Source organism: Ursus arctos, unplaced genomic scaffold, assembly GCF_023065955.2.
Source record: "Ursus arctos isolate Adak ecotype North America unplaced genomic scaffold, UrsArc2.0 scaffold_13, whole genome shotgun sequence".
In the NCBI taxonomy this organism is placed as follows: domain Eukaryota; kingdom Metazoa; phylum Chordata; class Mammalia; order Carnivora; family Ursidae; genus Ursus; species Ursus arctos.
Genome location: NW_026622797.1, coordinates 48,098,869 through 48,113,188, shown reverse-complemented (window position 1 = coordinate 48,113,188; position 14,320 = coordinate 48,098,869). Strand labels below are relative to the sequence as shown.

General features: G+C 45.6%; 1 protein-coding gene and 1 long non-coding RNA gene across 8 annotated transcripts in view; one reads left to right on the top strand and one right to left on the bottom strand.

The window, feature by feature from the left end:
• The window catches only part of TRAF3IP2 (TRAF3 interacting protein 2), a 39,947-nt gene that overhangs the window by 5,591 nt on the left and 20,036 nt on the right, over positions 1 to 14,320 (bottom strand). For 4 of the 6 annotated variants that reach the window (XM_044388814.3, XM_057311142.1, XM_057311141.1 and 1 more), the window contains exons 3-7: positions 10,828 to 11,014; positions 7,550 to 7,728; positions 5,399 to 5,487; positions 1,691 to 1,759; positions 658 to 774 (exon numbers count right to left, since the gene is read on the bottom strand). In XM_044388814.3, coding sequence (XP_044244749.1) covers positions 658 to 774; positions 1,691 to 1,759; positions 5,399 to 5,487; positions 7,550 to 7,728; positions 10,828 to 11,014 — 641 coding nt within the window. Of the gene's footprint in view, positions 1 to 657; positions 775 to 905; positions 1,006 to 1,115; positions 1,410 to 1,690; positions 1,760 to 5,398; positions 5,488 to 7,549; positions 7,729 to 10,827; positions 11,015 to 14,320 lie in introns of those variants that run through there. The other 2 variants (XM_026511629.4, XM_026511630.4) reach the window with 2 other exon arrangements.
• On the top strand, positions 1,652 to 11,229 carry LOC125283639 (uncharacterized). 2 transcript variants are annotated; one of them, XR_008958985.1, is made up of 3 exons: positions 1,652 to 2,538; positions 7,159 to 7,337; positions 8,270 to 11,229. It is a non-coding gene; the product is annotated as an uncharacterized LOC125283639 (long non-coding RNA). The 2 variants fall into 2 exon arrangements; XR_007191585.2 differs by having other exon boundaries at positions 1,652 to 7,337.

The window sequence follows — 14,320 nt, the reverse complement described above, 5'->3', positions numbered from 1 at the left end:
CTGGCTTTAGTTTGGCCCGGCCCCATGGTTCAGGTGTGGCAGTGGACTGTTGCTCATCTATCACGAGCCCAGAACAATCCCTTCCCTTGATCTGGGCATCGAGATGTACCACACACTTCACAGACATAATTTCACTGATCTTCACGACACTGTTAGGTATTAGTGAGCGGTCGTATGATCGGGGACGCGGAGGCACAGAAGGGTCTAGGCAGTTGGCCCATGGTCCCCAGCTATACACGGGGAGGCGGAACTTGAACCACGTCCGACACAGCGGCCCACGTCCTTTGCACGACGCTGCTCTGCGTCTCTGGAAAGTCAGGGGACAGAACAGGACACAGATGCAGGAGCCCGCTGTCCTCAGAGCCCTGTCCCAGGCCCTCTTGGGCCTTCCCTTTGTTGGTAACCAACCAAGCCAGCAGAGCACTGTTTTCCAGAGCCCTGGATGTTCGAGATCACAGAGGACTCTCCCCTTGCTCGTGACAGGAGCAGAGTCCCAGAGACGTGGTCACTTGGCCACAGTCCCGAAGGTCGACGGGGCCAGAACCGACATCCCCCACTCCTGCCTGGGGTTCCTCACCCCTCACCGTGCCACCTTCAGTCGGTGTCTGGCGGGGGACAGGCCTCGGCGCAAGCCGCCCGGCTGCCCGCACCACTCACCATGCGGTGAATGTACTTGGTATGTAAGCCGTGCTCGTCCTCGTCCAGCTGCGACTCGGCGCCTTCCACGTCCTGTTTGTACTTGGGGCTGATTGCCACAATTATCATCACTGTCTTCTGTTAAGGAGACAGAAAGCATGTTTGTGGAAGTGGGAAGTGGGGTCCCCTCGGGGACGGCACGCTGGACCCCGGCCAGCGTCCTGGCAGACCCCGACGCCGGGCCGGCCCCCCTCCCACGCGGCGCGAACCTGCAGGGTCCCTGCCGGGCGCCTCCCGCCAGCCCGGCCCGCGGCGGCTCGCACCGTGGCCGACGGCCCTGCGCCCGCGTGAGCCCCTGCCCCGCGGCTGGCTGGAAGCCGGCGCTCCGGCGGTCACGGCGCTCCCGGGGCCGGGCAGCAGCCCCTGCGCACAACGCAAGCGCGAGCGTCGGGCTGCAGACAAAAGGGAAAGCCACAAACCCCGGCCTGCCGAGCCTCTGTCCCCCACCGCTCCCTCCGAAGGCGGCCGCTGAAGCCGCCAACACGGCCACACTGGCAGCAATCAATTTCTATCTTGTTAAAGCACAGAGCGTCCCGGTGGTCAGTATAGATTCTGTCAGTGGAAAACAAATCACAGGGCGGCGAGTGGGCGCCTGGGGGGCGGGGGTGCACGGCACGGGCAGCCCCCCCCAGCTCTGCAGCCCAATCCTGCAAAACACTTGGGGTGGCCTCGGATTAAATTGAATTCTGCCGCTCCCTCCCCACTCCCTGCCTTCATTTCCTCTTTTCCTATTCTGGTCAAAAAATTGTTTGCTCTGATTGTTATCAACCACCTGTGTCTGGTTTGACCGTTATTTCCTGCCTGTGCGTGTCCACGAGGGTGACCCCATCCTTCCTTTCCAGGTCTTTGCACGGCTGCCAACAAGGGAGGCTTTGTTGGGACTTTCTCAGCTTTGGACTTGGTGGGTTTGCCAGCGCTTCTTTTATAAAATAACTCCACAAGCGAATTGTCTTTTTCACCAGAAAACGAGCTCAGAATTTGGGAATGTACTTACGTCTCTGAGGTAGCGTTCCATCCACTTAATGATATCAATGCCTCGGATTCTATCCTCAAATATGTCAATCTACGAGAAAAAGATGTGGGAGGTGGCTCTTAATGAGAAGCTTTCTTTAGATGCAGAGCAAGAGAAAACACAAGAGACTATACGCATTTAAGATGGGAAAAATTACAAATGCTTTTTGCAGGGAGGAACATGTAAGTCTAAAAAACAAAATACAATTTTCTTCAGCTGTTCCCTACTTCAACATTAGTAGGCATTTTAAGTATTTAATATCCATAATTAGGATATAGTGGTACACATCAAAATGTATCTTTGGCTACACAATAATTATGTTTTAAAAATCTGAGAGACATAGTAGACCAAGTTGGATATAAGCCAGCAATATATAGATATCTGTAATTTGAAAGGCTAACATGATATCATCCGGGAACATTTTAATGAATGTGTCGGTGTGCAAGTACCGAGATACAATTCTGGTGCTTTTCTTGCATTAGCCAGGTCATTATTATGGTATTATGTCCAGTTTCGATCTATACGTTTAAAAAGGATTGTATGAAACTTGGAGCAAATCCAAGGAACAGTCACAGAAACAATTACTGAGATGGTGGGAAAAGGTTTATGATGAAAGTCAAGGAGCAGAACTCTTGGGCCTTGAAAAGGCTGATATTAAATATCAAGTCTCTGAAGGAATATTTGAAGGGGAGAAAAACCAGTTATTTTCTATTTTTTTCAGAAGACCAAATAAGGCGGCCTTTCTGGGGCTCCGGCTTGTCCTGCAGCCAGAGTCATGTACATGTGTACAAGGTGCTCTTGCTTAGAAGACAGATTATGTACTAGAATGGGTGAGTCGGGGAGAGTGTCCTCGAGGAGGGGTTACTTGATCCAGCCACACTGCTCCCAGATCAGTTGTCCTAAATGTCACTCTGCCATTTAAGAAGGATCAAGTCCTTGCCATTCAGCAAGCTTGCCGTGCCATCTACCACCCAGCCTTACCTTTCTTCCTCATGTGCCCTGTCTACTTTACTCCCTGGCACCCTGAAAGCATAGCACAAGCCTCCCTGCTCTGTGAATTCTCCCCACACGCTGACTTCCTCGTCCTCCCCTCACCTGCCTCTGCCCCATCATGACCAGTGGTACCAGACAGTTAACACATTATTGTAACATCCTTTCGTTTACTAAGTGTCTCGTTTATGTCTGCCTTATCTCTTCAACCTGCCTCTACTCTTCCTGTGGAACCAGAAAGTGCCTGGAGTACACCAAACTGTCAGACACTACAGTACATAACGCAAGTTCAGAATATGTTTCTTTACCGATGGAATGTCAAAGATGGAATGCCTTTCCTTTTGGGTTGGATGATTCCTGCTTTAAAATGTTGGATGGCCAATGACCACATGAGGTACTCTTGAGAAAGCTTGTGTAGCTTTCTGTGACTGGATCAGTACCCACTTCTATTACATGAGGCAGAAGCAATATAATGTCGGGGTTGAGAAGAAATGGACAGCTTGTCTCTACTCTTGGCTTCTGCACTTCCCAATTACATAACTTTAAAAACATAACTGAAATTCTCTAAGTCTTATTATCTTTATTTGTAGTATGTGGTTAATAAACCTACTTCCCAGGATGGTTGTGAGGATTAAAACAATTGGACATGGGAAAGGTATATCTAAATGCCAGGCTTGAAGTAAATACTCAGTAAATGGTTATTTTAATTGTTAACCCAGTACCTAAATCATTCCTTGCTACTGAGGTGGGCTTTCTGGGAGGCACAGTGTGCTGGACTGTCTCTCCAGATCTCCACCAAAGTCCACAGCTTCTGTCAGACGAACTTCTCCACACAGCCACTGTTACAGGCCAAATTGTGTCTCCCCCAAATTCATTATTTGAAGTCTTAACCACCCAGTGCCTCAATGTGACTGTATTTTGAGACAGAACCTTTAAAGAGGTAATTAAGGTGAAACGGGGTCCTCTGGGTGGGCCCTGATCCAACATGGCTGGTGTCTTAGAAGAGGAGATTAAGACACACAGAGCAAAGACCCCATGAAGACATAGGAAGAAGACGGCCATCTACAAGCCAAGGAAGAGGCCCAGAATGAAACCAATCCTGCCGACACCTTAATCTTGGACATGTCCAGCCTCTAGAACTATGAGAAAATAAACTTCTATTGTCTTTACAGCAGTGCTAGCAAACTAATACAGCCTCTATCTTCAGGTTGTTGTAACTATTGTTCCCTTGTCTCTTTAGACCTTGGGGTGGTAGCAACTCCCTGCTTTTGCTAGTCCCAGGATATTGCTCTGTTCCCTGTGGATTTCTTAAAATTTACCTAGAGCTTTGAAAATAGTCCTTTCATTAAACTTCCCTTAGATTACCCATTAAGTGCCCCCCCCCCCACTTAGGGGCTCTTGATGTATCAATATAGTAACTTAGCTGTCCAGGGTGGGGCTCTGTGATTCTACTACAAGGCTTCATAGTGATCAGGATCAAGCACAGACTTAAATTCTAAGTAGCCCCTGATTGGTAGGTCATAAAAACCTGTCCTCTTTCCCAAGGGCAATCAGTATGCTTATTTGAAAATGACCAAAAATAAGATCTTTTCTGAAATGTTGGCCTTATGACCCGTAATTTGATTTTATGTTGTGGTTGCCACAGTGCTTTCTTATTTCAGAAATGAGAAATTGAAATGTTGGTTTCTATACAGTCACTAAGTTGGAATGTATAAATTGTACGCATCTTAAACTTGAGGACACTCCCATTAAAAAAAATTACAAAGAAAAAATTCAATAAAAACTGTTAAATAATGCTAAGCAATCATTAAAATGGATGTTCAGTTACTAAGTATTTCCTATTTATCCTTCAACATTGCTATTCATAGATATTTTCCTCAATTTTTCACCACTCTCTGGAATTCAGTCACTAAATACCCCAAGGGGGCCTCTGGGAAGGAAAAGACATGATCTCAGTGTTTTAGGAAAGCCAGCCTTTTCAGTGGCCTCCTGTGGTATTTTATTTATCCTACAGGAGAACGTACATGACTTTAAGCTGTGCTGCTGGAAAGCACTGCAGGGAAACGTGGAGAGTGTGTGCTTCCTGAGAGTCCCTGGGCCAAGATCACAGTGCCCTGCAGGGCTGGGCTGTCACCTCCCCTAGAACTAGACTAGACCAGCTGAGAACCTGGCCATGGATTTCTCACCCAGAGCGTCATGGCCACATCAAGGTGTGTGGAAGGCAGCTGGGCACAGTGGGCCTTGTGCTTCAGGCCTCACAGCCCAGTGCCCAGCAGAAGGGCCTGGTACAATGAGCAGGTGGCCTGGGGAGCCTGCAGCCTCCCTCACCACACGAATCACAGCCAAAGCAGGCGTGCTCAGTGAAAAAGGGCAAAGGTCCAGAGTGCAGCAAGGGCCCGGCATTTCCTTCAGGCCAGGGGCCAAGCTGCATTTGCGGTCAGCATTAACTCACACCGTTCTAGCAGCTCCGAGGTACTCAGGGTCGCTCAAAAAGCATGCAAGAAATAAGTGCGGAGACTCTGGATAGCTTAACATCTAGAAAATAAGTACCTACCTCCACGGCATTTAGTTCATCATCACATAACTCAAATAATAGAGTTTAAAACCTCAACGGTTATTTATATATTTTTTCTCCCTTTGTTTTTCTTCTCATTGTACTCACTTTAATTGTTCAGCTTTCTCTTGGGATAAAATACTTACTGCAGTTTGGAAGCCATTTACCAACAAGAAGTTCACGAATTTCACCACCTCCATGGCTGTGTCCATAGAATAAGTGATGAAGACTTTGCCTAAGAGAGATTTTTCACATTTATTAGAAACTAGTCAGATTATTCTATTCCGAACACTTGTAAATTGCGTGCAATGTCTTTTGTCTTTCTAGAATAATAAAGTGAAACCTTGGGATGGAAGTGGTCGGAGGGCTTAGGCCTGCAGCTGTGTGAACTGCTGTCCTCAGGACATAGATACACAGGCCTCAAGAGGCCAAGAGGCAGGGGGTCTGTCTGAGGGGGTGCCAACTGCCGTGTGTGCGGGGAAAGAAGAATGCTGGCAGCCTGAGACAAACCAAGGAGGTCTGCTGAAAAACCACATGATGCATTAACAAAATCCATCACCCAGAACGCACACGTCCTTGAGATCAGGCCACCTCCTGGTTTCTTAGAGACACTTGGCACAGTGCCTAAGGAATACTCTCACAGCAGACCAAGAAGCCGAACCTTGCTAAGGGGCCGCCCAGCAGTGTCCTCTTTTGATCTCATGATGCTCTCTGCTGCCCTGAATTCTTGCTTGACAAGAGCAGTTAGGGGAGAGGGAGGAAGGGGTTCCTTACCTCCTCCTGCCCCTTATCCACTCACTGGTGGGAGAAAGGCCAGGAAGTTGGGGTCCACTAAAGCAGAAATGTTAGTAGGAACATCAGCGGCATGAAGGACAGATGTCACCTTTGGGCATCCAGCGTCACTGCCTCCCTGCCTCCTCCCTAGGTCAGCCTGTAGCCACAGATGGCATTGTGCCCACAAGCCTGACCGAGTCAGGACGCAAACCAATGTTTTCTCAGGCTAAAATCTTGTGGGAAATTATCTGGCCAGCATGTTAATGTGACAGATGAATAATCTCTGCGTGTTGGCTTTTAGTCTGGAACGGACAGGCTCAATCTCAGGAAGTCCCTGGGGCAGAGAGTGGAGAAGAAAGGAAGGCTCGAGAGAAAAGAGAAGTGTGCCTGTATTCATCTATGCTTGGGCTCTGGTTTTTTGGAACAAATATCTCAAAAAGAAGTGTGTACAATGGTCATATTGACTCATTTAAGCAGCCAGGCATACTGATAGCACCCAGTGTATCCTTAACACCTGATATTCAACCAACTCCTATGTAAGAATTTTAGGACTCCTTTATAGACTATAGTAAGATAAATATGATCTATAGACTGACATCGGGGTTATATCCTATGCAAGGCAGCATCCATTCTCCAGAAATACTCAGGATTAAAATGTGTAAGATTTTAGGAAGATTAAAAAATTTTTTTGAATGATAAACAACAGTGGATCCTTGGCATAAAAATCTTCCAGAGTTCTGAATGACTAGCGAGCACAGATTCCCCAGATGGGAGTTAGCAAATGCAAAAGGCTTGATTTTCATGTTTGGTTCAAAGAGGCACCCAGATTTGTAAAGGGTTTCTTAGAGTTACCTGAACTTCTCTAGCAAGCACAACAGAATATAACAATTTTACAAGTAGCAGCTGTTTTCATAAGATTTCTGGAACTTACTGTCCTGACTGACCTTAATATGAGAGCGTTTTGGTGATATTTCAACATTTCTGGTTCTGGCTGCAAAATATGGAAAAAGAATCATCACCTGACACTTAGTCGAATGTTTCTTTAAATAAAAGGCTTAGTTTGCATTTGGTTGTAAAGCAGTATGGAGAATGTGAGACCGCTTTTTCCAAACAAGATTGCTCATTCCTACAGGAAATGACCTCGTTCTTGATGGCTGCTGCTAATTTATGGCGAAATGCTAGGTCCCTGGCCAATACCACATGGACATCCAATCAATTTACCCAGGGACAAGTCCACTCAAGAGCATCATTTAGAAGAGAGAAGCATTGGGGTTACTTGTCATTGGAGAATATGTTTAAGAAAATCTCGTGGTAAGCATTTTGTGAGTATTGCTGGTAGTGTCAGAATCACTAAAAACATTCATACAAAATGCCAGTTATTTTTTTAGCGAAGAGTAAAGAAGTAAAATTTATTTCACTGTGTATATGAGAAATATCCAAGATTATGGGTGAATAATCATCAAGTACTCTGAAAATATAAGACCTGACAAAAAGAAGGAAAAACAACATTGCAAACAACTTACGTAATTCTTCTGGCAAATTGCTTGTTTTCAGAGTTCCTCTGGCTGGAAGGTTACTAAGGGGTCTAGGGACAGCGGCTGGGGATGGAGCCTGGGGACCTAGTGGTCTCAGCTCTGCAGGACACTCCAAGGACTCCTCGGGAACTCCAGCTCGATGAGGTGGCTGGTTATACAGTAGGTCCCTGGAAAAGAATATGTTTAGAGTAAAATTTTCATTTTTTACAAAGGCAAACCCGGAGGGACAGGAAGCCTTTAAGATACCAGTGAGCTAGCTCTCCCCTCTGCCTCCATTTCTTTTCTGAGCCAGAAGGACGAGGGTTGCTTCATTGAATTTGAGTCAATAAGTAATTCGGCTGGCTGCCACATGGAAGGACCCGTGTTAGGCGTCGAAAGAGGGAGCTTGATTTGATTTCTCCATTCAAGGACTGTCCAATTGGGAAGATAAGTGGTATATGTACAAGGCAGACATGGTCACCAATAAAAGAAAGTAGTATAATGGGTGATATACAAGGTTGGTGATATAGGCATTCGGATAAAAAGACAGGACTTTTAACTCACAATAGATAATATTTAATTATGTATCAAAAGGTAGAAAAGGCCTTGCAGGTCTAAAGTATTTATGTTGTTGCTAATATATGGATGAAAAACCCGATTTTGAAGACTCTTTAGAGAAGTTTCTACCACACTGTTATATGGCATCTTTATTATTTTTTTGGTTGCCAGTATTTCCCTGCATGTCGTGCTGAGAACCACCAGATATACTCATGGAGATCTGGAAAGCGGAAGGAAATGGAAGCCATGCTTCCGCCACTTCTGAGGTTCCTGTGGAGAAGTGCTGCCGTGAGGTGCGGAGTTCCTCAGGAAGCACCCCAATGCCCTATTACCAGCCTCCTGTGTCAGTGTGAGGGCTCCGGCGTCCATTTGGGGCCAGTGCAGATCAAGCAGGCACAGAATGGATCCAATCGTTGCAGCGGTGGCGGCTTCCTGATTCTGGATTGTACTCTGGAGGCAGCATGGCCTCCAACGGAGAGTTCTCTGGTGGCTTTCTATCTTCGGCCCCTCTCCCTGTGACGGAGGAAGCAGCTTCTTCGGCGCCCTGTTCTGTGGTGCTGCTCTGGGATCTTTCCTAGAAGCCTGGCCTCAAGCTTGCTCCTCCAACCTCCAACAATTCTGTAAGCGCCCGCTTCTCTACGTTAAATCCCTTCTGCTGAAAACAACTAGAGTTGTTTCTGGGTTTCTGTCACTGAATCCTGACTGATAGGGGGACTAAAACTGCGTCTGTAATGTTTCATTTCCTTAAAAAAACTCCGAAGGACATGTGGCAATATGTTAACATTTAAAAAATCTAGGGAGTTGGGAACATGGATGTTTGTTATTTGTTGTAGGTTTGAGATTGTTTTAGAGTCTAAATTTTAGAAATGGTTTTGATTTCAAAATCGATGTGTCTCTGCCCAGTTTTTATAGATTGTTGCATATGCTTATATTTTTACCCAAAAGAGTAATAAAAATTTTGAAAGTCTTATGCAACGGGATTTAAAATAAAATTACACAGAATCTCAAGTGTACTATATTTCTGAAGTGTGAATGTTTGAGGAAATTAATTTTATTTTAGATTTTTACTAATATATATATTTAAAAAATCCCTATACAATATGCCTTCATCTAATGGGGATCCTGTTCCATGTCCTTTTTGCATTAAGTTCCTTTATATTGAAAGCTGCTTGGTTGTTCTAGAACACAGTTGTTCATTTGTTAAATATTAAATGTTAAAGCTTTGGTCATGTTAAAAAACTTCCATGTGAAAACATGGATATTAATGACAGAATAAAGTTTCTGTGTCAAGGTTCCCTTTCAAATGTATCACTAAGAGGACTGGCTTCATTACCTGAACTTATTTTTCATTATCCTAAAATGATAAAATAAATCCAAGGAGACCATAGCAGGCTTAAATCGAAGTTACAAAAGCAATTACTCTGTGCTAACTTCACAATTCTTCTGGTAAATCTAAAAATATTTCAAAATAAATGTTTATTTAAAAAATTACTGTTGCCTCCCTATTCAACGCCGGTGGACGTGTTTCATAAAGATGCTTAAGTTTTGTTTGTTTTCTTGGACTTGCACGCATTTCTTATGCAAGAGTACTTATGTGGTTGTAAAACCACGTTTTCTTAATTTCATTATTTAAACTCCATGCAATTTTTTAAAGTTTACTTATTTAAATAATCTCTACACCCAACATGGGGCTTGAAGTCCCAACCCCGAAATCAAGAGTTGCATGATTCTCTGACGGAGCCGGCCACGTACCCCAAACTCCGTGCAATTTTGTTCTTAAAAAATAAGGGGTCTGGAAAGAAACTGTGAGAATGTACGGGCTTTTGAGGAAGAGGAAAGCAGGCATGTGCCTCGTCTGCCATTGTAAATAGAATGGGCTTTTCTTCTTTTAATAAACTTCCTGAGCTAATTACCAACTTCTGCATTTCTGAAAAATCTGCTTTAAAAGGACCTTTGTATCTCATTCGGTTCTCAAAACAGAATATAAGTTTACTTTGAGTGGTAGGTAAAAATCGTGCTTGAGCAAGAGCACACGTTTCATCTACTCTTCAATTTTGTCTTAAATTAAGAAGTTCCATTTCTAGGAGTTCTTCCTCTGTATTTTAGATCCATAAATTAAGAGAAGAGGAAGATGTGAAGAAGAGCCAAAGGAGAACAATGAGGAGAGACATGACTGAAGGTTACACAACTGGTCTCGTCAAGCAAAACCAGAAATGGTTTTCTGGAAGAAGTATCGGAAAGACCTAATAATGGCACTCCATATGTGTGGGTGCTTATATTACAAAAGAAAACAACGGGCTTTTTAAAATTGCTACTGAGAGCTAACTGAATTTAAAATTTCAAAGACATGGGTTTAAACAGGTGTAGAAACTAGGGATATAAGCAAGAATTTCCAAATGGTGGACGTCAGTCACAGTAAAAATAAAAATCTATTTCTGGGCTAAAAGGGCAGGTGACTTGACAGTAAAAGGAGAGGGTGTCACTTGGCATCTTAAGGGCATTTCCTTCAAGAGAATTTTGACGAGTCACCAGCGGCTTTAATATGTCTGGTGAGGAGATTCCTGTCCACCAGCTGCCATTCCGTCCAGACTGGAAGAGTCTATTCCCCGTGGGGCTCGGTTACTAGCCTGGGTACCACACCAATGGAGAGTTTTGATACATCTTGATCCCACTGGCGTCATTTTTTCCCACTAAAATACGCCTGAGAGTTGGCCCTGTCATAGTGATACCTTGGGAGCCCTGGGGAGGAGTGGTCTCTTTGTGCGGGCCTCTGGTCTTGGTCCCAGGGGCCGGGGTAGTTCAGGACAACCTTCTGCACAGGATGCGGGCCCCTCACGCTGGCTCCAGGGACGGGCTGCCCGCACACAGCCGGCTGGACCACTTGCTGGTAGGCCGCTCGAGGGTGGTCGTGGCCACCTGTAGGTGAAGACAGCAAAGTGAACAGGACAGAATGACTCTAGCACCTTCATGTGAAAGAGGCTCAGTGCCAATTTTTGTCTCAATACCGTGGGTTCCAGATATCAGTTACCACCTCTGTAATGCTTGCCATATTTCTGTACTATTATTTACTTGATCGTTTTCATTAAATTGAGTCATTTTTTCCCTAAATAAAAACATCTGTGAAATCACGAGTTTGGTGTTCTAATTGGAAAGCACAGAGTGCCACACAGGCCTCTGTTCTAATAAGATATTAGGATAATCCAACCAGGAAAAACTCACGCCACCATTCCGACTGTAATTTTCCAAGTTTCTAGAACCCAAGCCTAGGAGAAATTATCTCCATGAGAGATACAGAATTGATACCCTCTTCTTTCCTTCCCGCAAGGGGATCACACACACACACACGCACACACACACACACACGCTCACACACACATATACCGTTCCCTTAGGAAGCAGTAAATGAATGATGAAAACTTGGCTCATACCTCTGGGAAGTAGCTAACTGGCTGGCAACACCTCCCAACTTTCTTGGTCTTCTCTCGTTAAAGCCTACAAGCACTTGGGGCCATGGTAGTTAGAAAAGGGCGGGCCCCGGGGCACAGCCAGGGCCGGTGGTGACTTATGTGCATGTGTAACCTATGAGAAAGTAGGTCCCAGCCAGGCCCAGGAGCATCAGGGTCCCCAGAGAAGAGGGGCAGCGTGCCTGAAAGAAGAGAGCTGAAGGCCAGAGGAGGGTTGCAGGGAAAGCAGGCGGGGTGAGAGAGGAAGCCCGAGGGAACTAACCGCCCAGGCTCTAAGCGGCTCAAGTGGGAAATCTAAGCTGTAAGGGTGGGGGTGCCCCTTAGGGATGGGTCTAGTCTACAGCGGGGTGGGAGAGAACCGGGTGGATAACCCTGCGAAATAAACCACGAGTACCTCCTCGTGATCCACGCCCCGCCACCTCTGCCCAAAAAGCTGGGTGATCCGGGAGGCAAAGCTGCTTACAAGAAGGAACACTGTTTTTCAAAACAACATTTATTGGTCTTTATTCTTTTCCTGATAATAATAATAATAATAATAATAGTAATAATAGTAATAATAATAATGTTTGCTAGCTGTGAAGGTAGGATACATGCGGGAAGGTAAAGTGAAATAAAACTAGCAAGCAAGCAAGTCACAGACAAGGTAGGCTGGAACCAGAATGTCGGGGGTGAGAACATGGCTGGGAATTTTATTCTTGGTTTGGCAGTCAGCAGCCATGGACGTTTTCAGGGGAATAGTCAGGGGAACGATAGCCTCCAGTATAGACAGAAAACAAATAATGTGCATGTTCACTGACTCCAGGTCTCTACTGTCTGAGTCAGGCAACTTGGCTGGGTGACCCTGGAAATGTGGCCAAGCCAGTCTCTCAAGCATGGTCAGGTTCCCTGGGTTCAATCTATTGTCTGCTTTGACACAGGACACCAGCCAGGTCCTTCCTGTCACCTCTCCAACCCAGGCTGTCTCCTGGCCCTGCCCCTGATGCCTCCCTGCAATTGCTTAGGGCTGGTCTTGATGTTGGGGGCTGAAGGAAGGGGAGAGGGAAGAAGGGATGTTCCTGGATCCATCTCAGCTCCCTGGCTGAAAAAGGAGACCAGGACTTGGAGAGCACCTCCAAGAGTGGGGACACGGGACCGCATGACAAGTTATACCCCACAGATTTTGCTCTTACAACCATTCTGGGGCAGGTCACACACATTCCAAGGGGTCCAGATGGCCAGGTGGAATTTCAGGGCAATAGGGCAGGTTGCTACTGCTGCTCCTCTTCCCTAGAAAAGGGAAAAAAAGTGCCACAGCCATCAGGTCCCCAGGTGGGGGCCAGCCCTGCTTTTAGATGAGGCTTGTATGAGTGGACCATTTATAAAACGAGCTGGAGCCACAACCCTCTGGAGATCTCCCCTTGTGCTTAAAATCCTCCCTGCACGATCGCATCCCTGTCCTCGACCTTAGCCCCTCCTATGCTCTCCCAAGCTCACCAAGCCCCAGCTACCCTAGTCATCTTTCTTCTTGAACACCCCAAGCGTGTTCCTACCTCTGGGACCATGAGATGGCCACCCTCTCTGCCTAGCGTGCTGTTGCACTCTATCTTTACAGACCAACTTCTTGTCGTTCTGGGCTCAGCTCCCATACTGCCTGTTCAGAGGGGCCCACCTTCTCACAAGCATGACTCTTGTCAACTTTTTGCCTGCCCTCCCTACTAGCATCTAAGGTCCATGAGAACACAGACCGTGTCTATTGGCCGCCATGCCTCCAAGCACAGTGCTGACACGCTGGGGTGCTCAACACACGAACGAATGGAGACTGCACGCTTACAAAACCAACTTCCCACACACAGAAAAGGAGAAGCCACCAGACTTGCTACGTATCTGCAGTCCACTTCGGTATTTTTTTCCCCACTGTCTCCCTCTGCAAGTACGAAGGAGAAAGACAAGGTAAAAGAGGAGAAACTTTGCCAGCGACCTTGAAAGTTTTTAATGTTTGCAGCCATTTTTTGCTTCCCATATCCATTAATAAGTGGCTAATAAGGTTTTATTTGCTTTGAAAGGACTACCAGGCTCTAATCATAGGGTTTGTTTCTTTTCCAGAGAGCGGATGTTAGTGCTCTTAATCAAAAGCCTTTGAATCAAGGTCATATGATTTCTAACAGATTATTTCCTGCACAACATGTTTTTGTCTCATAGCAACAAATCGTGTCATTAAAATCACCAAGGCATGTGGGCTAAGGTTTGATTAGCTGTAACTTTCATTTCTGAAATGGCCACCTGCAGTAAAAACTTAAACCGGTTTATGCGAGCAGATGAAAATGACCCACCTTACCAATTTTTAAAAATTGACAATAGAGTCCTCTATGCTGTGGTTTGATTGGTTAAAACAAAGAAATACTGAACACCAGAGGGTCAATCAAAAACAAGCTTTCCCTTTTGTGAGTGAATTTGATTTTGTGGAGAATTGGCCAAATGAAAATGTTTATCGGGTAAGCGAGTATCTTTTCATTGCTCACATTTTAACCATTCTAGTCCACGATTTTGACCAAACCTTGCTTGTTTAGTCGGGTGCTCTCTATAGAATCGTGGCTAGCATTTACTGAACACTCACTACATGCCACATACTGTACTAAGTTCCTTATTTGGGATTATAGAGTTCAATTTTCTATTATCCTAAAGAAGTTTAACTTAGAATAAAATCCAATTCCCGACCCTGGTCCTTGCAGCCTTCACCTTCTGGCATAGCTCACCTTGCTCTCGCCCCACTGGCTTGCTT